This window comes from Momordica charantia, assembly GCF_013281855.1.
Source record: "Momordica charantia cultivar OHB3-1 chromosome 8 unlocalized genomic scaffold, Mcharantia_2.0 BLBB01000008.1, whole genome shotgun sequence".
Lineage (NCBI taxonomy): Eukaryota > Viridiplantae > Streptophyta > Magnoliopsida > Cucurbitales > Cucurbitaceae > Momordica > Momordica charantia.
The window spans coordinates 30528875-30554104 of NW_028275166.1; the positions used below are offsets into that span (position 1 = coordinate 30528875).

The window sequence follows — 25230 nt, forward strand, 5'->3', positions numbered from 1 at the left end:
ACGAACGCGATCTCTCAATAAACCCACCAATCTCTCTCTCTCTCTCTCTCTCTACAGCCAACAACCGAGGGAGAGAAGGAAGGAAAGTTCATCGTCCTTCCTCAGCTTCTCCGGCCACAGTTTCGCCGTCAGTGTGTAGCTTCTTTCATTTTCTTGCCGGAATCCGGTGCTCTTCACCTCGCTGTCATCATCTCGTCTCCCGGATTCCGCAGGTTATTTCCATTTTTTGTTTGTTTTCGTCCGTTCCCGGTGCTGCTTAGGCCGTATGCAATCGGAATCCAGGTCGATGAAGGTCTCTCCGTTGGAGCTTATGTCGGAGATAGTCAGGAAGGCGATGGATCCGTCGCAGGAATCGTCCGAGTCGGTTAAGGAAGTTGCTGCTCTAATATTGGAGAACAGAGAGTTCGTCATGATCTTGACTACCTCGCTCGCGGTCCTGATCGGCTGCGTTGTGGTTCTTGTTTGGAAGAGATCCAGCGGTCAGAAGACTAAACCGTTCGAGCCACCTAAGCAGTTGATTGTCAAAGAGCTGGAGCCTGAAGTCGACGATGGCAAGAAGAAGGTCACTGTCTTTTTCGGCACGCAGACTGGCACCGCTGAAGGTTTTGCAAAGGTGTGCTTGTAGAAACACGTGTTCGTACACGGATTTTGAATCTTTTCACGCTTTGGATTGAGTTGTTAAGCTACAGACGATTGTTGATTTTTTTTTTATCTGATTTTGGTAATTAGGCTCTATCTGAGGAGGCAAAAGCTCGATATGAGAAGGCGACTTTTAGAGTGGTTGATTTGGTATGCATGACACGTATATTTCTGTCAGTGTTCGACTGGCATTTCCGAGATTCTGATTGGCTCATATTTAGACGTTGCCTATTCTGGAACTGAACTTTTCCGCAGGATGACTATGCAGCCGATGATGATGAGTACGAGGAGAAGTTGAAAAAAGAAACTTTAGCTATTTTCTTCTTGGCTACGTGAGTTTCAACGCACTTTTTCTGTCGTTTGTGTTTTTTTTTTTACTTCTCTTGGAATCTTCCGTTAGGCTTTTTGAGTTTTTCTTTGTTTATAAATTTTCGCGCATGCAGGTATGGGGATGGTGAGCCAACGGATAATGCGGCAAGGTTCTATAAATGGTTTTCTGAGGTATCTTCTTTCCCTCGCTCAACTGTTCTACTTGTCAAAGCTTGATTCAGTTACATGTGTTTGTCTTCTAGACATATAATTGATTTTACTTTATGTGATGTGCCATTGTGCATCAGGGGAAGGAGAAGGGAGATTGGCTTTCGAATCTTCAGTATGCCGTATTTGGCCTTGGTAACCGGCAATATGAGCATTTCAATAAGGTTCAATAACATGAAGATGTTCAATTTTTGTATCCATGTTAATGAATTTGGAGGCTCACACTTGATTCGTTTTTGTGCGGTTGAAACAGATTGCAAAAGTGGTGGATGAACAGCTTGCTGAGCAGGGTAAATTATTATTTTATTTCCATTAACTTCCTCTTGTTGAAATGCTATGCAATTCATTTTTACTTCTTTATTTCTAATAAGATTGTCATATGGACAATGATTCTCTAATCTTAAATACAAAACGTGCACATGAGGGCTGTTTGACCTCCAATTTTACATAGTTAAGCATGCACTTCTGCAGAAGGCTTGTTAAAGTAAAGAAAACATCTCAGGAAAAAAATGTAGAAATATAACCACCATGGTTTGACCTAGTGGTCATTGGGGCCTATGAAAAGGTAAAGAGACTTACGAAGAATGAGTTCAAATCTCATGGTAGCTACATACCTAGAAAATTAAAATCTTATAAATTTCTTGACAACCAAATGTTGTAGGGTCAGACCATTGTCGTGTGAGATTAGTGAGCACGAGTTGGCCTTGTAGTGAAAGACAAACATTAATAGAAGCATCCAAGTAGTTGGTTATTAATGTCTCTCATTAAATCCTCTTCGAACTGAAGCTCTTTCTTGAATACTATGGTTACTTTTGACTTGAAGAACACTCATCTCCTAGGGTGGAAATTGTGGTAGAACTAGGTGATATAATTGCTATTAGAGTTTTGAAGGTCTATGAGAAGATAGATCAATTTAGATGTGGGCCTATTAGACATTTAGAAGAATGACACCATATTAGGAGATAAAGAACTTTTTAGCGAGTACATTAATTTAGATGCGAGTCTATTAGAACAACGTTACCATATTAGGGAACAAAGGACTTTTAGTGAGTACTTCAGAGATATATGATAAATAGAAGTTACAAGAGAATATGACAAACAGGACATTTCTTTTTTTGAATTTTAATAAAAATAATGTCTAACTATAACTAGTCTGAACAAAACTGCAGCATCATATAATGTGAAAGTTGGTGGATGCCTAATTACACTGGAAGTATTGCACATGGTGATATTTGGAGCTCTCTACTCTTTATGAACGAGCAACATGATATATTATGTGTATTTGCAGGTGGAAAGCGTCTTGTCTCAGTGGGTCTAGGAGATGACGATCAGTGCATTGAGGATGATTTCACTGCTTGGTATTAGGAACATTGATATGGACTATTATATCATAGTAGTAGATATTCTCTTTATCCTGTTTTTATTCATGGAGAATGACCTTTGTCTGTTCATTGATTCCTGTTATCTTAGGCGTGAAGCATTATGGCCTGAGCTCGACAAGTTACTTCGAGATGAGGACGACTCTACAACTGTTTCTACCCCATATACTGCTGCTGTATTGGAGTATAGGGTTGTATTCTACGATGCTGCAGATGTACCAGGAGAGGACAAGAGATGGGCTTTTGCAAATGGTCATGCTGTTTATGATGCTCAACATCCATGCAGGTACTTTAGAATTGAATACTACAGATTTGACTTTGCTACTGTATCTTGCTCCCTCACAGTAATGGTATTACTGTCTGAAGGGCTAATGTGGCCGTGAGAAAGGAACTTCATACTCCTGCATCAGACAGGTCCTGCATCCATCTGGAGTTTGATATTTCTGGCACTGGGCTGACGTAAGTAATCTTGCTTGATATTTATTTTTTCTTTCTAAAATATTTATATTATTTCCCTAAAACTAATGCCTATAATTATGATTTATTGGTAGCTAACATAAAAGAAGAATACTAGTAATAGTATGAGATAATACATAGTCAATGACTCAATGTTGACTTTAATATGTTGTTTTTCTCATCAGATACGAAACAGGAGATCATGTGGGTGTTTTATGTGACAATTTGGAGGAAACTGTAGAGGAGGCTATTCGTTTAATTGGTCTGTCACCTGAAACATATTTCTCTATTCATACTGATAATGAAGATGGCTCACCGTTAAGTGGAAGCTCATTGCCACCACCTTTTGCACCTTGCACTTTAAGGACTGCATTGACTCAATATGCTGACCTTTTAAGTTCACCCAAGAAGGTTTTGATTTGGAGCTCTTGCTTTATGATTTTTAATTATTATTGTTCTTTCCTTTTTTCTTCTTAATTTTTCCATTTTGCAGTCTGCCTTGGTTGCTCTAGCTGCTCATGCTTCTGATCCAGCAGAAGCTGATCGATTGAGGCATCTTTCATCACCTGCTGGAAAGGTACCGTACTAGTAGATTGACTGTGTAACAATCTTCTATAGTACTTATTCTTTTAGATGTGTTACATTTTTCAACTCAAATAGGATGAGTATGCTCAATGGATAACTGCCAGTCAGAGAAGTCTCCTTGAAGTTATGGCTGAATTTCCATCTGCAAGGCCACCCATCGGTGTCTTTTTTGCAGCAGTTGCCCCACGCTTGCAGCCTAGATATTACTCTATATCATCTTCTCCAAGGTACAAATTTTGAGGCTCTCAGATCTTTATCACTGCTTAAGTTAAATGATAGACGGCTGTAAGTAACTCCAAATGATTGGAAAATAAAGTGAAATAAGGTTTTTTGAGGTACCAGTCTACCAGGCAAGTTTCTGGTAGCCATTAGGTTCTGAAAATTGTTGTTTAGATGAAGCTAGCTTGGTTCCTTGTATCACCATTGTTTAAAATTGAAAAGAAAAACAGGACAAAAAATAGGCAAACATGATCGGTGTTTGAAGTTGTCTGTTTAAAACTTTTAAGATTGCATTGTTTTTAGTTGTGTTTTTTATATAGATTGATATGAATGAAAGGCCATGATTAAAGATCACTCATGGTGAAACTCATGATAAGTCATCTATTTATGCGATGAAAACTGAAATAAGTGGTATTTATTGTTTGCATAAAATAGTTCCGTAGATATTGGAAATATATAGGCATTTGGGAGCTGGAAAATTTTGTAGAAATTAGATTTGATTATTTTTACTTAAAGATGCTGCAATACTTGAGCATGAGATAAATTGTTATCAAGTTTGGGACTATTTTCCATTTTGATATATATATTCCCTTTCCTTTCGTGTGCATTTAATTTCTATCGAACATTCTGGAAATATTATCACAGGATGGCTCCGTCTAGAATTCATGTAACTTGTGCATTGGTCTATGACAAAACACCAACAGGAAGAATTCACAAAGGTGTATGTTCCACTTGGATGAAGGTACTATGGTCAGGTTTCTTATTAATTTTAATATGAATTTAAGTGATGAAAGATCACTACGTATGTGTAGCGCATATATGGGGTAAGGGATATAGTTCTGATAATTATTCTGCGCAGAATGCTGTTCCACTAGAGGAGAGCCAAGCATGCAGTTGGGCGCCCATCTACGTGAGGCAATCTAACTTCAAACTTCCCACGGATTCTAAAGTGCCCATTATCATGATTGGTCCTGGAACGGGATTGGCTCCATTCAGGGGGTTCTTGCAGGTTTCTATGATTGCACTTGTTCTTATATACTGAATTGATCTTCATGCTACAACTGTTAATTTGTATGAGCCAACTATTACATTTTGGTTTATATTTGTAGGAAAGGTTAGCTCTGAAAGAAGCTGGTGAAGAATTAGGACATTCCATACTGTTTTTTGGATGCAGGAACAGGAAAATGGTGAGTGGTGCGCTCTAATTGGTTGTAAGACTGCTCCACCATTGTATTGGGTTCATAGTGAATGCTATCTATACTTTGGCATGAGTTTATATAAACTGAGTATTGTCTTCAGGATTACATCTATGAGGATGAGCTGAACAACTTTGTTGAAACTGGTGCACTTTCTGAGCTGATTCTTGCTTTCTCACGCGAGGGGCCGACTAAGGAATATGTGCAGCATAAAATGGTTGAAAAGGTGAAACTTTGAAACCCTCTCCCATCTTCTTCAACAGAACGAGTTTTCTGTCAATTCTGCTGTTGGAGCCAAATGATAAAACAAACTTCTCGTTTCTTTTGCAGGCTGCGGATATCTGGAATCTATTATCTCAGGGAGCTTACATTTATGTTTGTGGTGATGCTAAGGGCATGGCTAGAGATGTCCACCGGACTCTTCATAACATTGTGCAAGAACAGGTTTCTTCATTACAACTCATCTTTATTCTCTGTTTAGTGATTTGATCGAACATAACCTAGAAACTGTCTTGTATCGGGTAAAAATGCAGTAACAAAAAATCTAGTACTACCAGTACATACTCCATTAATATTCAGCGACATAATTAATAAAATGTGCTACTGTAGTACATGATATTTTTCTTCCCTTCTCCAACTTATTTGTTCCCCTTGTGGACACTTGTTTAATTAAGCATATAGAAGAACTTAACGGTTACTGAAATTGCTCTTTTTCTGGCATTGGCATCGAAATCGTCGTGGTTCCATTTTTAGATGTGCACTTCCAACTTTCTAATCAACTATACTTGCGTCGTCTATTTTTCAGGGATCTCTTGACAGCTCAAAGGCTGAGAGCATGGTTAAAAATCTTCAAATGAGTGGCAGGTATCTCCGTGATGTGTGGTAAAAAAATTTACATTCGTGCAAGCTTTGGAAGGGTTGAGAAATATGGGGAAAAAAGTAATTATCTTTGTCAACTAAATGAATTTCTTTATTAAAAAAAGAAAAAGATAAAAGAAGGCTGCGCCTTCCAGTGCTTATTTGAAGGGTAAGTTTGGATAAGCTGCTGCTCATTTTTATGGCAGATAGGTCTGTGATTCTTTATCAACTCTCGCCTTTATACAAAAGGATTCTTTGGTTCTTGTAATTTATAGACATAATAAGTATGATGATGATGAGTAGGAAAATAGTTCATGGACTCCTGATTTCCCCTGTAAGAGCCAACAAAGATGGTTCAAAATATTGACACAGACTCCTGTAATTGTCACCTTATTATATATAGTTTTATATATTAAGGTTTAATTTGGTCCTGCATAATAATGTTCCTAAAAAAAACCATTTCCCTCCTTTCGAAATATCTGTTCTTATTTTTTTGGAGCGTCTCGGGTCAGCTTAATATGTTTACTAAGTTTATGGGATAGTTACTTGATCCTATAATGTTTGATGTTTAATTTGTAGGAATTTGATATCAATGGGATCTTTCAAATGTTACGATTACATTGTCTTTATGAGTTTGGTCGGTGCATTTTATTTTTCTTGTTGATTCTTTAACATAGTTTGTAGAGCAATGATCGTGCGGTGGTTTTAGTACTTGCTGAATTATGATCAGTCAGTTTTTAGAATAAATTATTTGTGATACGCATAATGAAAATGGTGAGTATGTTGAACTAAATCGATTAAGACATATTTTCAACTAAAATGTTGGTTTGAATCTTTACTGTTAATATTTTTTTATACTATATCAAATATTTACACATTTGAACTGTTATAACAATTTATTAGAATTTTATGATATTTAACAAAGAATTAAATTAGATTTAGACTTATTTTAGTTAAGTAATTATATTTTAAATTATCATATTTTATTTCTTGATCTCTCTCTCTATGTTCAAAATTTTAAACTAGGAGTACTTGTAGATGAATACAATTAAAAAAGTCGCCTTTCAAAAACAAAAAAAAAAGGGGCAAAGAAAAGATAAAAGCTCAATTATACGTTTATGTGAAACTTTCAAAAAGCCCCCCATAATTGCAACTCGTTGTACTCTAAAAACAAATCATTTAATCACAATTCTTGTAGAAAGAAAAAGCATATTTTCTTCTATTGTGAGTGTGACGTGGATATATAGAATTTATTGTCAAATCTCAACCCCATACTTTGACTTTAATTATTATTATTATTTTAATCTTTTTGTGAAATGATTTAGTTTTTGGATCTTCGTGTAAGAGACGACAATACAAAAGGGAACACGTGATGGCTTTATTAGCATCACAAAAGCATTCCACAAAGCTCCCAATAAAAAAGGAAAAAAATAAATAAAGAAGAAAATCCTCCAAACTTGACATTGACAAGCGCACTGCCACATGATTTTGAAGTAGAAGGAGAGGGTATTTATGAGTAGGATTATTGTAGGACTTTTTAGGGTTTTTCTCTTGCCAATTATGACCCTTTTTGGAAAAAAAAAAGTGGTAGTTTTGGCTATAATTATTGACATTTTGTTAACAAACAAAAGAAACATGTCTATGAAGTTGTTTATATTTGTTGGAATATATTTGTTGGGAAAGCATGATCAAGTTAAATACAAAATCCTAGCCAAATAGATTAAACCTAGAATATTGTATCATATAGGAGCTAGTTAGATAATCTCGAGGTGGCACAAATTATCGTCTCTCTCATGTCTTATTGTGAGATGTTATCTTAAATCTTTTAGTATATGAATCACATGCTTGATCTCATGAGGATCGGAGTGTGCGAGATATTAACTCCATCGTTAATTATTGCTTTCTAGGGAGTATTTGATCAATAGAGAATTATTTCTTCACACCCTTGTTTTGTCAATTGACCAGAAAAAAAAATGTTGGATCATATACAAATAGTGAGTTGAATAATGATTGAAGTTAGAGCATGGAAAAGTTGACAAATTTGATTGACACTAAAACTAATATGTGGTAATTTTGATTTAGAGTAGAATATTGAAGAGAGCCATATTTGATATTAAATAGGAGGGTAAGTTGGGTAGATGGTCATTGGATAAGGACATTAAATGCACATGATGCTCATATCCTTTCCATTTTAACAGGTCGAAAATTTCTTTAAAGAAAATTTAAAACTAAATCCAAAAGTCTTTCGAAGAAAAAAAAAAAAAAGTCTAAATCCATAAATAAAACGGTTTATAAAATTTGAAAATTTGCTATTATCAAACCCTAAACAAAAACTTAATTTGAGAAACCAAAATCAAGGACCTAGTTTCGGTTTGTATGAGGGCTTTATAGGCTTTTTGACATGTAATGGATGAACATGGATAGGATATTTGGCAAAGTAGGTTTATAGGCTTGTGACAGGCTATCGCCTCGTAATCTACACTAACAAATTTAGGGATGATTCTATGTAAACCGTTGATGCAATTTTTGGAGAACCCGATTGGATCGAAGGTTTGGTTTAAGCGAATCAAGCAATCAAGCAAATCAACTGTCAAGTGACTAAAAAGATGTCGTGTCCTAGCTGAGAGAAGACTAGGCTTGCAAGGAATGAATGATTGAGAAAAATAACATTGGTGTGGTGTACGCTTACCATACTTCAATGCTTAATGCTTAAGTTAGTTGGTGAATTTAAGTGGAGAAAAAGTAAGATGTGTTGTTTCAGTTTGACTTACCTTGAAAAATTGTCCTTCTTCTCTCTAGACTCTAGTTATAGGATTGGTTTCTTCAGGGATGACCACGCAGTTTGTAGTATGGGCCTCTGGGACTGGGTCACGTATGGGCTTTGGTTGCACAGACGTGTAGGTCGCGCAAGCACTGGGCTGTGAAGACGCAGACCGAGCATTGAGCCTCACAAGCCACGCTGCCCTGCGCAACATAAACTATATTAAGAAATCATCATGCATATTAAGTTTTCAAATTTCATATATTTATCTTTTGACTCAACGTTATTAACTGAGGAGACTTTGCTTTTTTTGGTAAAGGACGAGGGAAACTGGATTCTAGAGATGTTGTGTGGTGGAAATTAAAAAGTGGTCCATATATGAAATTGTTTAGGTCGAGTGGTTAACTAAAAAGCTAGAACAAAATAACGTAGGGAACCCATATTAATAATGAAAACAACATGACAAGTCGACCCATAAATTCAACTTGTGGGGTAACGTTATAGAGCTAATACCTAATAGAACTACATATTTCAAACTTGAAATGGACAAGTAGTTTTAAGAGTGAAATAAAAAAACCCTTAAAATATATTTTCAAAATTTGGCAAGGTTGAATAAAATGCAAAACACAAAGGGGGAGCAAGGAGATGAAATCACTATTTTTCTAAAAAAGTTGAATTTAAAAACACACCAAAAACACATGGACAATTTATTTTAGTATAGCATAAAGAAAATAAGAACAAATAAAAATTTAAAATTCATAGTACTTAATAGGATTAAATATGAAAAAAGAAAAAGAAAAAAAAAACAAGTACCAAAGTGAGACAAAACTAAAGAACTGTTTCAATTTCCACCAAATGTGCTGCAAACAAAAGAGGCTTCACATTACTATGCACTTTGCCAATACTTATTAACACCACATGTGTATCTACTTTTGTATTTATTTGCCTATCAATAATGTTGGTTTTCATTAAAAAATAATTATAGTTAAATTAAAAATTTGTTTTTCAAACTTCAAAATTGTGGCTAATAAATCCCCTAATATAATAAAATGTCTAACAGATTTTTAACTAATTTGTATCTAATAATAGACGTCAAAATTTGAATTTTATGTCTCATGAATTTCTACTCCCTTTTTAAAGTTCAAGATCTTATTCAACACAACTCACCAAATTTAAGAGCTAAACTTGTAATTAAAAAAAAAAAACTAGTTCAATCTAATTTTCTTAATATATATATATTCTTCATTGTTCTTATACATGTTTCTTTTTTCTTTCAAATCCTTGCTTAAGTAACAACTACTCTTATATTTTTTCATGAAGGTAAGGTCCGATCTACAACAAGGACCGATTTGAAGAAGTCTAGAAGACCTAACGATTTTTCTAAGTTGTGCATACCCGAGCTAAAGGATCCCGACCTACAAGTTTGACAATTTGTAACCGTCTAACCTCCTGTCGGAACGGTTATAATTGACTTATCCCCCACTCTGCCTATAAAAGCACCACTCATATGATTCTAGTACGCAATTATGTTTGATACGTTCTCCCCTAATTTATCCAAGAAACGACGGAGTTGTACAAAATTCAATATCAATGAAATAGATTTAGAAACTTTAAAACCATGAGAACTAAATTAGAATAACGAGGAAAGAACGAAATTTGAGATTAAAAAAAAACATTGAAACTTTCAAAAAGAAAAAAAAAAAAAAGGAAAAGAAAAGAAAAAATGAGGTAGGATTTAGGAATAGGATTGGGGAGGGAGCATGTAATTCGTAAAGGTCAAAGAACGAGCCGTTCGGCGACCGCAACGGGGCTATCGCATCATCTCCTCTCATGCATTTCAATTTAATTAATTAATTAATCTTTTCATTAATTAATTTTGCTTTTACTTCACGCACTTTGCCACAAATCCCAACAACCTTTTTTACTACTAATAATATTATTATTCAAATTAGTAACAGCTACGCCCTACACAACCTCTCATTTTCTTATTAATTTAATTAAATTTAGCTGCACTTTAATTAATTAATTAACCTTTTTTTTTTGGTTCAATGAAAGGACATTTTAACTTCCAACTCCAGGGAGATAAATAATGCTTATTCAGTTAAGCTATTCTTGTGCCAGTACATGAACAAAATTAATTTTTTCTTTTTTTTTTTAATTTCTTATTAGTTCAACGAACATGGGAGAATTTTGTTCGATCTTTTGGTTGAGGATAGAGGTTCGGTTAGTTCATATAGTGAATGAACTACTATCACATCGGAATGAGAAATATTATATTAACAAAACTTCAAACGAAATTAATCGGTGTGGCCCTATGTCAAATATGCTAGTAAACCTTTTCTTTCAAGGGTCTATTCACATGAATCTTCATGGATATATACAGTCATATGGGTAAGCTAATTCTAGTTTTTTTTTCCTATTTATTTTAATTTATTTTATTATTATTATTTTTTTAAAGAAGTTTGTTAGTGGAAAAAAAAAAAAAACATTGGAAGGGACTTGTGTTTCAATTCTTCTTCAAATTTTTGGAGGAATGTTACACATAATTAATTTGAGTTACGACTAAGTTTGAATATTCTTAATTATATGATATATTTTTTTGTGAATATTAATTTTTTACTCATATGTTGGTTTTGATTGAATTTAAACATTTTTGTGTTTGATGTACTTTTTTTTTGTTTGCTTAATTTGGTTGGATCTAAGTGTGTTTTTTTATAGCTAGGTTTGAGCGTTTTTGTGATTAGATTTTAATCTTTAGCTGGCCAGCAAAATTTAGGTGATTAATTGTATTTTTAAGACAATTTTTAAAACTTGGTTCTTAATTAATTTTAGTATTAAATTAATTTAGCTAGAGACAGCCTCTTTTGCATTCACAAGCAAACATGCTCTTTCACCCTCCCTATTTATATATATTATACAATATAATATGACTATTTAGCTGTCACATGTTAAGGGTTTTTATTTTTTTTTAATATAATAATTGTAAGGATGAGTTATGTTGGAGTCCAATTAATTAACTATTTTTTTAATAAATGAATTTTATATTAATTTATTGATTGATTTTTAAATATGTAATACTCCTTGCGATGAGTACCAACATGAATATAACTCAAACTGGTAAGTATTATTTACCTTCTTTAAAGGCTGGACCACCACTTTTACGCATCTAATAAATATTAATATTTTATTTTGATATGATTCGCTTCCCTTTCATGAATTTAATATTGTTTTAAAAAATGTCACAAATTTTCAACTTTTTCAAATATACGATGAATGTAATTTCTTAGTGTGTTTTAATTTTACATTATTACGTTTGAGTTTGAATTCTATCGAACTATTTTGTGATATTTTAAACTTTAGGTTATCTTTAAAAATGCATTTTTATTTTATACTATTTTTATACACTTTTTCGTTCTTTTCAAAAGTTAGACGATAATCTAGTATACTAAAATAAATAAATAAATAAAATATATATATATGTGTGTTTTTTAGTACAATAATAGAAAATATATGCTTTCATCCATAGAGGCAATTATTGATTTGATTATGTAGAATCACACAGTTTAGCTAAGATTCTAAATATTATATTTGGTTTTTTTTTTATTAATTTTTTTTATATCTGTTCCATAACAAAATATATATTATTATTTATAATTATTTTACACTCTTCAAATAGAGAAAATAACAGAACATAAATAATGTTCTTTCATAAATGATCTTATTTGGTAATTTAGAAGGAAAAAAACAAGAGTTTTATTGTTAAATTCGTTTTAGAAAAAATATTTAGACTTAATTTAAATATATTAATTTTAGTTTATTCTATACTATAATCGTTTTTCTTCTACTTATTTTTTCCAACAATTCTGAATATGTATATAATTGTATTTTAGTCGAACATATAAAATTGTATTCTTTTATTTAAAAGGATGAACTTGAGCTTATTTCTCTCTTTCTACACACCATTTAATTCTAACATTAATTCCATTTTTTATTTAGCAAGAAAATTGGAGGAGAAGTGCTATTTTCTTCCCAATTTAAAAATAAAATATAAAGAATGGAAAATTATAATAAATGACCTAAAATAAATATGTATTTATAAAAATATTAATTATTTTTTATTTTTTATTTCTTTAAAGAATGTCATAAAATTGACTTTGGTTGGTCTCATGTGATTGCATAAATTTACAATTTATGTCCTTTTTTAAAAGTTTAACTTTTTTTTTCTTTTTTAAAGATGTAAAAATTTAAACCAAATGCTATATAAATATAAATACATATTTTATTTGTATTATTTTTGTAATTCTCTTTTTAAATTTTAATGTTTTCTTATTACAAATAAGAAATCTAATAATTGTCAAGAAAGTTGTCATTTCAATCAAAAAGATTAATTTAAATAAATAAAAATATTATTGTGTCAAATTTGTCACCAACAAGTTATGATAATTAAAAAATATATGCTCCCACTTCCAACTTAAATAAGAGAAGAAATAATAGATTTAATTTTTTAAGTCCATAAATAATATCCTTGAAGGGGAAAAAAAAGGTGAGATCTACGAATCAGAGAAAAATGTCGTAAAAAATAAGAATTAAATTACATTTCTCACCTACATATCTAAAAATCCAAACCCACTGTTAATAGTAAATTGATGCGTTACCAAGTGAGCTGTGTTCATGCTGCCTCCTTATGTTCTGGTTAAACTTCGTTATTATATTCTCACAATTTTCATTTTTACCCATTGTTTTCTCGAAATTCTAATTTGGTCCAACTTTCTTTCTGTATTTTCTTAAATATTTTAATTTTAGAATAATATAGTATTTTTTCAGTTGGAGAGGGGAGGAGATTCCAACATTATTAACGTCTTAATTGTTAAACTATGCTTAAATTAACTGATTCATGCATATACTTCGTCTTAACAAATCTTCTCTTATAATGGTCCTTACCATATTTATTGATGAACGTTGAAAAACTGTTGGCTATATAAACACATCATGAGATGAGTTCATATCAATATCATACGTCAACTTTTCGTTATATTTTACGTCAAATGATTGTGTATACTATTAAGATTATTAAATTGGAATATATATAAAAAATAAGATGGATAGAGAATTAAATTGAAACTTTAGCTAATGAACTTGGATCCTACACAATTTAATCAAGTCTCTAAAATTTAAAAATTTTCTCACTATACTTAAATTAATTTTATTTTTTAGTTTATGATATAAATGTGACTATTCAACTTATAGAAAAGATTACTAATATCTTAATTATTGATTTTATTTTTAGTACAATAGGTGGAATGAGATGATTCGAACTCACCACATTCTTAAACTTTAGAGAGTAATTTTATGTACTCTCATTCGTCTTCTTCCACTTATAATTGAGTATAATTTGAACATAACTCAACAATGATCAATGGAGACGTTTGAATTAAAAACACTTGATAAAAGATTTATCATAGAATTATCGGTCACGTTATTCGAAGGCGGGAAAGATAATGTTACATGGTATTATTAAATGGGGGTGGTTTGAGAAACGTAAAGGGAAGCACAAAATTGGGTCGGTTTCCGACACCTGCCTCACTCCTTTCCGACATTTGTGCTCTCTCTCTCTACAAATTTTTTTCTCTCTCCTCTCTCGAATCCATCTTATATGCTGATCTCTTCACCAAACCCCTAAAAATCAAAACAAAAACTTTTTCTTTTTAATTTATATATATATATATATATGATGATGATGAAGAGCTTGGATTCCGAGAGACAAGCTGCGGCGGAGTACTTGAAGAAGAGGAGGTGGCCGGAGAGGAGAGCGGTGGCGGCGGAGGAGGATGTGTCGGCGGTGATTCCGGCGGTGACGGTGGTGCTGGAGGGGCGGGCGATCTGCCAGCGGATCAGCCTCCACAAACATGCAAGCTACGAGAGCCTGGCCAAAGCCCTCAGAGGGATGTTCGTGCCGGAGGACGACGGCGGCGGAGGAGACTCCGGCTCCGGCGAGCGGCGGCTTGACCTTTCGAACGCGGTTCCGGGTCATCTTGTTGCTTATGAAGACATTGAAAACGATCTTCTTCTTGCTGGTGACCTCAATTGGAAGTGAGTATAAACATATATATTTTTTTAAATTTTACGAAGATTTGATAATTATTTATATATTTATTTTGTTTTTCATTTTATAGAAATGTTTTAAAAATTATATAGAATTTGTTGGAAACAAAAGAAAATAAATTTGCAAGTTTATAATTTTTTTTCTAAAAATATAAATAAAAATATTATTTTATTACGGCAATACAATTATATTTTTCTCTGCTGAAAAAAAGGAAACGAGACGGGCTCAATTTGATAAGTTAAAAGATCATAAAATAATGCTTTATTTATATTTTTAAGAAAATAAAAACTAAAAACTTAAATTCGTTATTTTTAAAATTGTTTAAAATTTTTAGACAATTTTGAAAACATTTTGAGAATAGTAAAGTTTTGCAATCTTTTTCTCAAAAAAAAAAAAAAAGAAATAGCAACGATTGGATACCATCTAATTATCTGCCTCTTTCTCCCTCTAGTTAGGTTTAAATCCAAATCTTTTCTTTTTTTATTTTTTTTTGAAAAATTATGAGTTAAATTTTGGAAGAAAAATATACAAAATTACTCTTTTTAATCTAATTCGTGTGAGTTCATAAGACATCAAATAGCTATTATCCATCGAGGAAGCTTCAATGGTTGACCTAGCTCTAATTAAGCTATCCAATATAATTTTTATATTTATAATTTTATAATTCTAAAAGTTAGGGAGAAAAATTATATGAAAACTATTAAGAAGGGTAATTGTTCTCGGAATTTTAGAGTGGTCGAAAGAGTTCAAATCTCTACAGAAAAACTCACTTTTTAAAATTTTAAAAATATTCCTTTTAAAATTACAAAAAAGTCACTCCTATGTTTCAATTCTTTTAATGGCTGCAATTTTATCTCTCCCCCACTTACAAAATTAAGTAATTTCTGATTTGTAAGTTTAGGGCAATGTTTAAAAATAAAAAATTATGGCATTACTTAAAAAATAAAATGATATTACCCCTTGTAATTGATGTATAAAGTATAGTTGTGTTTTGAAGAAAATATATTGGGTTAGATAATTAAATTTTGGGTACTCTAATTAACGATTCATTTGATAAAGATTGTGAGTTTAGTCTTTTATTTTTAAAGATCATATGTATTTGTTTATTATACAATTTTTAAGTCACCTTTTAGATTATCTTGAAATCTAGCTGTGGTTAATAAAATATGTTTAGAAATCGCGAGGATTATTATAATTATGATTATGATGACGATTATTATTACTACTATTATATATGTTCTCTGAAAAGATTATGTAAATAAAGAAAATAATTAATAATTTGAATTTTTGTTTGTGGCAGTGATTTTGTTCGAGTGGCGAAGAGAATTCGAATACTGCCAGTAAAAGCAAATTCAAGGAGGGGAAGAGGAGTAGAGGAAAATTAAATTAATATAAGTGTTAAATATATTTATGATAGCCATTTGTATTAATTAATATTATCTTCTAATTATGATTTCTTTCATATTTTATGAAAGAAGTAATAAGATTTTTTTTTCTCTTTTTTAATGTTATTGGATGCTTCATGTTCTCTTTGATCAAAATATTAAAACAAACTTCTGAGCATAATATATTTTAATATAATTATCTTCTTGTGCCCTCCCTCTCCCCCCAATTTTATTTTATTAGGGTGAATATTCTATTTTAGTCCCTAATTTTTACATAAAATTGATAATTTTGTTAACACTTCATAGTTTCTCTAAGTCTAGCTAGGTCTTTAATTATTTAATTAATATTTACTTACTAAAATACAACTCTTTTTGGAATTGGATTTAGTAATTTCATTTTTAAATCATCATTTTCTATTTTAGTATCTTTAAATTTTAGGTTAAAATTAGTTTGATTCATTTTAGATATCAAAGCATAGTCCATTATATAATTTCAAACAATTGTGTTTAGGTTAAATAATATGTAGAGAAAAGTAACAAATTTATTTTAATAAAAGTTAAAGTTTAGAGGCGAGTTTAATATTTAAAAGAGAATTGAGATGACTTTTTCTACATAGTAGTACATTAATAAAATAAAAGGAAATTATTAATCTTTTTGGGTACGTGATTCTCAATTTGGTACTTAATCTGTTAAAAAAAATTTAAATCTTCAATTATGAGACGTCATTACTTAAAAAATTTGATAAAAATATTTAACAAAAAACTGGTGGATCATTAAATAATTGTTTTATTAACGTGTAGACATGCCACTCAAGTTTACTTGTCACATGAAATTCAACTATTGTCGAAAATTTGATTCATTCTTCGATACAATTCATTTATTCTAGGCGACATGTTTATCATTCAAATATGTTAATAAAATAATAATCTAATGTCATATCAATTTTTTGTTAACAAATTTTAGCATTATTTTGAAATGCATAAATTGAGAATTTTCAATGAAAATTTTAAAAGATTATGGACTATTAGGTATAGTTAAATGATGTAAAATAAATGAATTTGGTTTTAAATAATTTGATTCCATGTTAGCATGCATTTTTCTTTGTAGGAAGAAGCTAATATGATAGGAGAAACTTTAATTAGGGTTGGTCCATAACATTAATGAAGTTCATTAGGCTTAATTAATGAGTAGAACATAAAGAAGGGCCACCCTAATTAAGTAATTCTACAAAGTTTAAATTGTTTTTTAAAACTTGTTTCATTAAATAACAACATTTTTTTTCACCCTCAAATTGTTTTATGATAAAAATTAATTCTTCAAACTTGTACTATCCATGAAATTCGGTGTCTTACACCTTATATTATTACCAAGTTAGATTCATTGTTTGTGCATATAAAATACATGTAAAAGTTTGAGGATTAAATTGTAAAAACTTTTATCGTCAAGGGTAATTTTGTACAATTTATCTTTTAAATAAATAAATAAATAATTGTATGCTTTCTTTCCTAATTTAAATTGAATTTTGGAAGTATATCTAAGCCTTTTAAAGTCTAGTGAATTCATTGCCTTCTTATGGTTATTTCTTATATAGTTTTTTCTTAAAAAGATTTAAGTTGGTATAACTCTTTTTAATTGTTTTTTTCGTTTTGTTTTCATACATACATATATATATATATATATATTTCAAGAAAAATGAAGTAATTTCTTCCAAAATCTCAAACTTTTAAATAGTTATAGTAAATTGTAATATGCATATTAATAGTTATAATTTCGTCGTTTAATCACCATTTTCGAAAAAAGTACTGAAAAACATAAAACTATTTCAAATAGTTTTTGGAACTTTTCCTTAGAATACACTATGTTATAATTGTTTTGGAAAAAAAAATTATTTTTGCTTCTATACTTATAGCTAATTGACTCAATTTAAAATTTGAATTTTATTCAATTAAACTCTTCAGATTGAAAATTAATTTAAGCTATTTGAAAAACTAAAGACATGGTTATGAAAATTACTCCCTTTCATTTTTAAAATTCAAGTGACAATTTAAAATAGTTTTTTGAAAGTAGAAAACAAACTTTTAAAGCATGATAATTATATATTTTAAATAATAAAATGTAAAAAAAAAAATTGTGAACAAAACTTGTTGCATAGTCTATTCTAGAAATGTCAAATTTTTTAAAACTAAAACGGCTTTATTTCAAAACTTTTTCTTTTGGTTTAAAAATTTGGCTAAATTTTTGAACTATTGAAAAAAAAAACGTAAAAAATAAAACAAAGAAATTGTTCATAGACAATTTTTTTTTAAATGAAAACATAAAAGTAAAAAAGAAAATAAAAAAAAAGACAATTTATCCGACAAGCCTCGGGTAATAACAAAATGAGGAAATAAAAACTTCAATAATACGCAATTACAGAAAATAATAATAATAATAATATAGTAGATTTTTTTGTTCAAGGAAAAAAAATACAGTAGATTTGTCACAAGATATATAAAATATTTTTGAAAAATGACACAATCTTATTTTTTCTATCTTAGTAATGTACTTTATATATCAATCTTAAATTGGTATATAAGCTTTTACATTTTTTATTAAAATAAATTATAAATTATTAATATCAATATTATGTTTATATATATTAGTGATATTGTGTTGATATATATTTTTTTTATATTTTGTCGATTTCTTTGCAATACTATAGAAACGTTGATTCACACTTCATACGACATCGAATCTATAGACATATAAAGATATAGATGGAAAAAATCGACGCGGAAAGAGTACTTCATTACAATAATTCTATAAAACTAAAATTGAGAACCTGTGGAACAGGAAAAAGTGAAAAGATGGTATAAGAAAACAAAGTTTGGGAGTCCCAAAGAGGGCATAAGCATTAGCAGAGCATGTGCTTTAAATATTTATACTGTGGAATTGTACGTTATAAAACAGACCTCTTTAATTTTATTGATTATTTATTTTTTTTAATTGTCAACTTATAAATGTTGGTTTCCCATTCCCATCTAATTAATTATTTCATTAATTGTTTGTCTGTGGATCATTATAACTCCCTTTTTCTTTTGGTCCCAAATGCTATTATTACAAAATAATAGACAATAATTTATCAACCTACAAGAGTACGAAGGTGAAAATTTTCGACGGATGATTCATTGAATAACCATTTCGTTTTAGTTTTATGTTTTTGAAAATGATGTTTATTTACTTACAATTTTCATGGAATGTTTAATTAATTATCATCTATTAGAAATACGTTTGAATTCTTAGCTAAATTTCACAAATGAAAATAAGTTTTTGAAAACTAAATATATATATATATATATATATATATATATATATATATATATATATATTTTGTGAGAGTCTAATTTTATTTTTAAAATTTAAAATAATTTAAAAAGTGGATATAAAATAACAAAATGGGTTTTTGAGTCATAGATCATGTTGAGATTTCTTCTCTTTTTCGTGAGTAATATGTTCTTTGGAATTATCACCATTGATATGTTGCATAGTATTTGCACATTGCATCACTAACACCTTTAAAATCGTATATTTAAGAAGCAATTTGTAGTGTATTTTAAGCTCGTTTATTAATAAAGGATATTCGAATTTATATTTTGAAATTATTTGTACAAAAGGTGAAGGAGAGATTTAAACTCATAACTTCTTAATTAGAGACAAGTGTCAATTACCACTAATAAGCTAAGTTCAGGTTGGCAGTCAGTATTTGCATTTTATTTTGTGATGATTTAATTTCTATACTTAAAAATAGAATCTCCAAGATTTTTGTTGTAATCGAGAAATATCAATGAGTAGATAATTTAACCCTATCTGATTTTGGGTCATAGGAGGTCCGTCGACTTCATTCACTTCATATATTTTTGCATGAGTGGTTTACCAATCAAGTTTGATGATAAAAATGTTTTAACCAATCTTGAAAGCACAAGGGCTAAATTACTTTTGAAAAAAAAAATACGAGGATTAAGCGTATATTTTAATAAGTGGTTCAATTTTTCCTAGAAAATATGTTCCCTCTAATATAATATGCTAGTTTAGGGTTACAAGATGAAGGAAGAGAACGTACACATTTTCATCCTCTCTTAGGTTTCTTAAATTTTTTATGCACAACATATAAAAGCTGTGGTCCTTCTCAAATTATTAAAATACCTATTTTCATTTTTAATACGTTACCCAGAAAATAAAAAATAAATAAATAACAGAGAGAAAGTAAGAAAATGTTATTCACACACTTTGTGGTGGAGGTCCCTTCTTGGGTGTCCAATTTTGGATTCAAATAAGTTATTATTTAATTAAATTTAGTTTGAGTTGATTTTTTTTTTCAGTATAACATGTAGGAGTGAAGATTCGAACTCACGATATTTGAGTCGGAAATAGATGTCTTAACTAGTTGAATTTGATTTGAAAAACCTAACAATATACATATTACTTGTAATATAATTACATGGTATAAATCATTAGAAGTTGACATTTACTATCATTTTCACTCTTTCTTATACAACTTTGAAATAAATGGCTCGAACTAGTCTCGGTTGGTCCATCATATCTAATTAGAGTTTTAGATAAATTTATGACGATTTTTTAGACACAATTGAAGTCATTGACATGCTACAAAAATTTTAGTTAATCACAAATTTAAAAAGTATATCATGTGATTCTAAACATCGTATTATCAGATTGAGATAATTTGAATTTGTGACCATACGGTAAATCTATAATATATAATCTATCTATATCTATAATATATTAAAGTACAGATGCAGAAGAAGTTTTTATTGGATGATTTTAACCTTGATTATTTATATAATACCTAATTTACCCTTAATTTCATTTATGTCCTCCCACCACTCCAAGTTTTCTCTCATGTTCTCACTCGAAACCTCTCTCCCCTCTCATGTTCATCTCTCCTCGTTAATATTATTTTTCATTAACTTGATCTCTCACCTCTCTTTTACCCATCTAAATTCCTCCTTTTTTTTGTCTCTCTCAATGCTCTCTCTTCATAGCTAATCTTTCCATATTCCATTTTGGTTCAAACCTTTCAAATTATCTCTCTTTATTTATTCTGATATTTCTCTTTTAATTAAATAGTTTATCATTTATCTCTCTTATTTATTGTGACCAACTTTTTTCTTTCTTTTGACATAGAAAAATACAACAAAGATAAATGGAGAATTGTATTGTTTGCGAGAAAATGAAGCATTTGGATATGAAATTGGGGTTCAGTATATTTGGGTATAATTCAAGTTATTGGAAATATTTTACTTTTTCTTTTTAATTTTATGTTTATTTCTAGAGGGTAGAGCAATAGTCAATCTCCTAGAAAACCAAATTAGCTATTAATTGGACGAGGGCTTTCCTAACCTATCGTGTTCCTCTTGACAACATCTTCTCAAAAGAAACTGCCATCGAGAATTATTTCAAGTTTGCAACGGTTTATATATTTTTCTTAAAATAAATTTTTTAGTAATCTTATTTTAATATTTAGTCATTGAATGTTTAAGATTTTTGAATCATATTATTGAATTTTAAATTATACTTATATTTTAAAATATCTATCAAATATTATAGTATTTTGTTTATACTGTAATATCATTTGATAGATGCTCAACCCTTTTTAAAGTAAAATTGAGATGCAATGGGCCAGCACGTTTTAGAATACTAGTATATATAAAAGTATGGAGGTAGAAGAATTTCTTTTTTTTTTTGGGACAATTTTTCCTTAATTTTAAAATTAAGACATAAATTATCCTTACTAAATTATTATTTTTTATTTAAAACCTCCACTGCCCTTCCACTCTAACACTAACGTTGCTTCTTCCCTCTCCTTTTTAAGGGTTTCGTTTTTTAATCTTTCTAATACCTTCATTTAAGTTTCTTTATTAATTAATGATTTTATATTCAAGTATCATCAAATAATGAAACTTAGAAAACTTAGAGTATTTTATATTCTAAAAAAAAAGAGAAGTTAGAGTGTTTTAATGGTTAAATGATGTTTATTGTACTAAAAAAAGGTTAAATAATGTTTTAAGGAAAAAGTATAAAAATATATTGAAATTAAAAATATGTACATTGATGAAATTGAAACGACAAAAATCCAAAACTTTTGAATATAAAAGACTTTTGTGAATTTATATTTTAAAAATAATTTAAAATTTTATAACTATAAAATAGATTAAAAAACTATCGAAAAATACTTTTGTACAATTTTATTTCTTTATAAAATTTAAAATTTAATCATAGGTTCATTCACAAAATAGAAATGACAGAAATCTAAAACGTTTGGATATAAGAAACTTTTGTGAATTTATTTTCTAAAATTAATTTAAAAATTTATAAGTATATAAAATAGATTAAAAAACACCATATTTTGGAAAATACTTTTTGTAAAATTTTATTTCTCCACAAAATTTAAAATTTAAAAAGAATGGCACTCATAATTAATTATTAATAACTATTAAAATATATTAACTTAATTTAAATCATAACATTTAACATGAATAGTTGTCTTTGCATAAGTTAATTAATTAATTCAATAATTATAACCCTCCATTATATATATATATATATATATATATATATATATATATATATATTATTTTTTTTTAATGTCAAGAGTTTTGGAATTTCAAAAGATTTACCTTTCATTTACAATAATGATTTTTAAATATTTTTGTTGTTTGGTTTGAAAAGAATGGATGAATTTGAAATCAAATTTTTTGCCTAAAATTTTTTCCTTTCAAATAGGTAAGATTTGGAAGAATTTGAAATTAAAATGTAAGATGTTCCAAATTTATTCTAGGAGAAAAAATAGATATTTCATTTTTTTTAATTTATTCACATCACTTCACCTTGCATCCATACATCCATATAATTATTTTTTGAGTTTTTTCTATACAAATGGTCAGCATGCTATAATTGTTTTCTTTTTGTGTCTTTCTACGTACATCTTTTTGGATCACCATCCATCGAAATCCAAGTTTACTTTTGTATTTATTTCTTCTTTTTTTCCTTCAAAATATTGACTTAAAAGAAAAAAAAAATGTTCATATTTTTCAATGTCATTTATAGTCAACAACACAAATTAGTATTGCTGGAGAGGATGCACCTAGAACTTAATCGACTATTTTCTAACACACATTATCTCAAGTCTAAGAGAATGCAAATTTGAAACACATCTTCTATATACTAAAATAAAACTAAAAATACACATTCCCTAAAAAATAATAGATATATTATATTATTATTTAGTTAATGTTATTAAGAACAAAAACTACGTCGAGTTAGTCAACATGAAGTTAGCTGATAGTAATTGACATTAATCTCTAATCAAAAGATGATAAATTTAAATCTCCCCACTTTATTTTTTTTTTAAACAACGGTCATTTTTTATTTTATGTCAAATAGGTTTTTAACTTTTTTTTTAGTGTCAACTGTAAAAGACCAATTTAACCCTTCAAGTAAACTATATATATAATTTATAAATGGTTTAAAATAATTTTTAAACATTGACGTTTTGTAATTATTGCTTCTTTTAAGGGGAAAAAAACCATTCCTTTATTAATTGAAGAGGATCTCAAAATTTAAACCTAAAAATTTGGCGCTCTTCTCTTCTCAGATGACACCGGAAAATCTCCTCCATCTTCTTCAATCCTCCCAGAAGTGCACTTTCGGATGTCCGATCCTCGACCGCTGCGCCGGCGGCGGCGTCCCCTGCAATTCCCTCACCGAAATCGTCGCTGAGAGCGGCTCCGGCAAGACCCAACTCTGCCTCCAACTCTCCCTCTGCGCCCAGCTCCCCCTCTCCAATGGCGGCCTTAATGCCTCCTCTCTCTACATCCACACCGAGTTCCCTTTCCCTCTCCGCCGTCTCCAGCAGCTTTCCCGCGCATTTTGTTCCTCTTACCCCCAATTCTCCAACACAAACCCCTCCGATCATATTTTTGTGGAGGCCGTTCACTCCGCCGACCAACTGTTCGACATAATGCCCAAGATAGAATCGTTTCTTGCCAATCGCGATTCGCAGTTTCCCACCAGGCTTATTGTGATCGATTCGATCGCGGCGTTGTTTCGGTCTGATTTCGAGAACACCCCGTCCGATCTCAAGCGAAGATCGGCTCTGTTTTTCAAGATTTCTGGGAAATTGAAGTTGCTGGCAAAGAGGTATTCTTTGGCCGTGGTGTTGACGAACCAGGTGGTCGATTTGATGGGTTCTTCTGATGGGATAAATGCTATGAGAATTGGGAATTTGAGGTATCTTTGTTCGTCGGGAAGACAGGTTTGCCCCGCGCTCGGGCTTGCGTGGGCTAATTGTGTTAATTCAAGATTGTTTTTGTCAAGAAATGAGGAAGTTATTCAAGAGGGCAATAGCATGATAAATGGCAGTGAAGTAGCTCAAAGAAAAACTAGAAGGTGGCTTCATGTTGTTTTCTCACCCCATTTGCCTAAATCATCTTGTGAGTACATAATCAGTAGAGAAGGAGTTGTAGGAGTTGAAAGCCAGTGACCCCTTCTTAAGATTTTAACAAGGATTGAAGTTATGAAGTCTGAGGTTTGAAAGCCTAAGTTAGTATGTATAATCTATATTTTGATTGTGTGAAGGAATGAGTTATAGAAACTTGGATTTGTGCAACTTGTGTTTGATTGAAGAGTTAGAGAATTTGTAAAAATTGGTATATGGTATAAAAAGAGAAGCCCAAGAATTAGCAACTCTGTGGCACAGTGGATATAGCTCATCTCTCCCTTTTTCTGTTAATCTCTTTTCAAGAAAATGGTTCGTTCATTGTTCGAGAATCGACCTCCTAATAAGGTATTTTGTTAGAATCCAAAGAAAAAGGAAAAAAGAAGAGAGCAGAAAAGGGTAAAATCACGTTTTCCCATCCTGATTCATGTGATTAAAAGTTTTAGCTAGATATATGATTTTTTTTTCATTTGTTGAGTTCAACCAAGGAGAGAGTGAAGGAACCTTCAATTTTTTAGTCGAGAATATATACTTTAATTGATATATTCAAGTAGGTGATATATATATAATATATATGACAATAACTCTCACTCAATAGTAAATAACATCCCTTTATT

At 30.2% G+C, this 25230-nt stretch overlaps 3 protein-coding genes across 3 annotated transcripts; all 3 read left to right on the forward strand.

Annotated features, from left to right (window-relative positions):
- On the forward strand, nt 1-6292 carry LOC111020839 (NADPH--cytochrome P450 reductase 1). The gene is made up of 18 exons (XM_022297624.2): nt 1-613; nt 730-789; nt 895-971; nt 1083-1140; nt 1257-1340; nt 1430-1466; nt 2465-2534; nt 2647-2841; nt 2922-3014; nt 3197-3422; nt 3505-3588; nt 3672-3823; nt 4461-4557; nt 4675-4824; nt 4925-5002; nt 5115-5237; nt 5342-5455; nt 5817-6292. Exons 1-18 carry the CDS (start codon nt 266-268, stop codon nt 5895-5897), a joined length of 2127 nt encoding a protein of 708 aa, XP_022153316.1. The 5' UTR covers nt 1-265; the 3' UTR covers nt 5898-6292.
- A 7872-nt stretch (nt 6293-14164) lies between these two features.
- On the forward strand, nt 14165-16293 carry IAA33 (indole-3-acetic acid inducible 33). Its single transcript, XM_022297664.2, has 2 exons — nt 14165-14720; nt 16034-16293. The coding sequence occupies exons 1-2, from the start codon at nt 14359-14361 to the stop codon at nt 16116-16118; spliced, it is 447 nt and encodes a 148-aa protein (XP_022153356.1). The 5' UTR covers nt 14165-14358; the 3' UTR covers nt 16119-16293.
- A 7378-nt stretch (nt 16294-23671) lies between these two features.
- Nucleotides 23672-24861, forward strand: XRCC3 (homolog of X-ray repair cross complementing 3 (XRCC3)). Its single transcript, XM_022297661.2, has one exon. The coding sequence runs from the start codon at nt 23771-23773 to the stop codon at nt 24656-24658; it is 888 nt and encodes a 295-aa protein (XP_022153353.2). The 5' UTR covers nt 23672-23770; the 3' UTR covers nt 24659-24861.
- The last annotated feature ends 369 nt before the right edge of the window (nt 24862-25230 follow it).

Coding starts and splice junctions, on each gene's coding strand:
- IAA33 (XM_022297664.2), top strand. CDS start 14,359: ATGATGATGATGAAGAGCTTGGATTCCGAGAGACAAGCTGCGGCGGAG. Junction 14,721..16,033: donor GCTGGTGACCTCAATTGGAA/GTGAGTATAAAC, acceptor TGTTTGTGGCAG/TGATTTTGTTCGAGTGGCGA.
- LOC111020839 (XM_022297624.2), top strand. CDS start 266: ATGCAATCGGAATCCAGGTCGATGAAGGTCTCTCCGTTGGAGCTTATG. Junction 5,003..5,114: donor GATGCAGGAACAGGAAAATG/GTGAGTGGTGCG, acceptor TATTGTCTTCAG/GATTACATCTATGAGGATGA. Junction 5,456..5,816: donor ATAACATTGTGCAAGAACAG/GTTTCTTCATTA, acceptor TCTATTTTTCAG/GGATCTCTTGACAGCTCAAA.
- XRCC3 (XM_022297661.2), top strand. CDS start 23,771: ATGACACCGGAAAATCTCCTCCATCTTCTTCAATCCTCCCAGAAGTGC.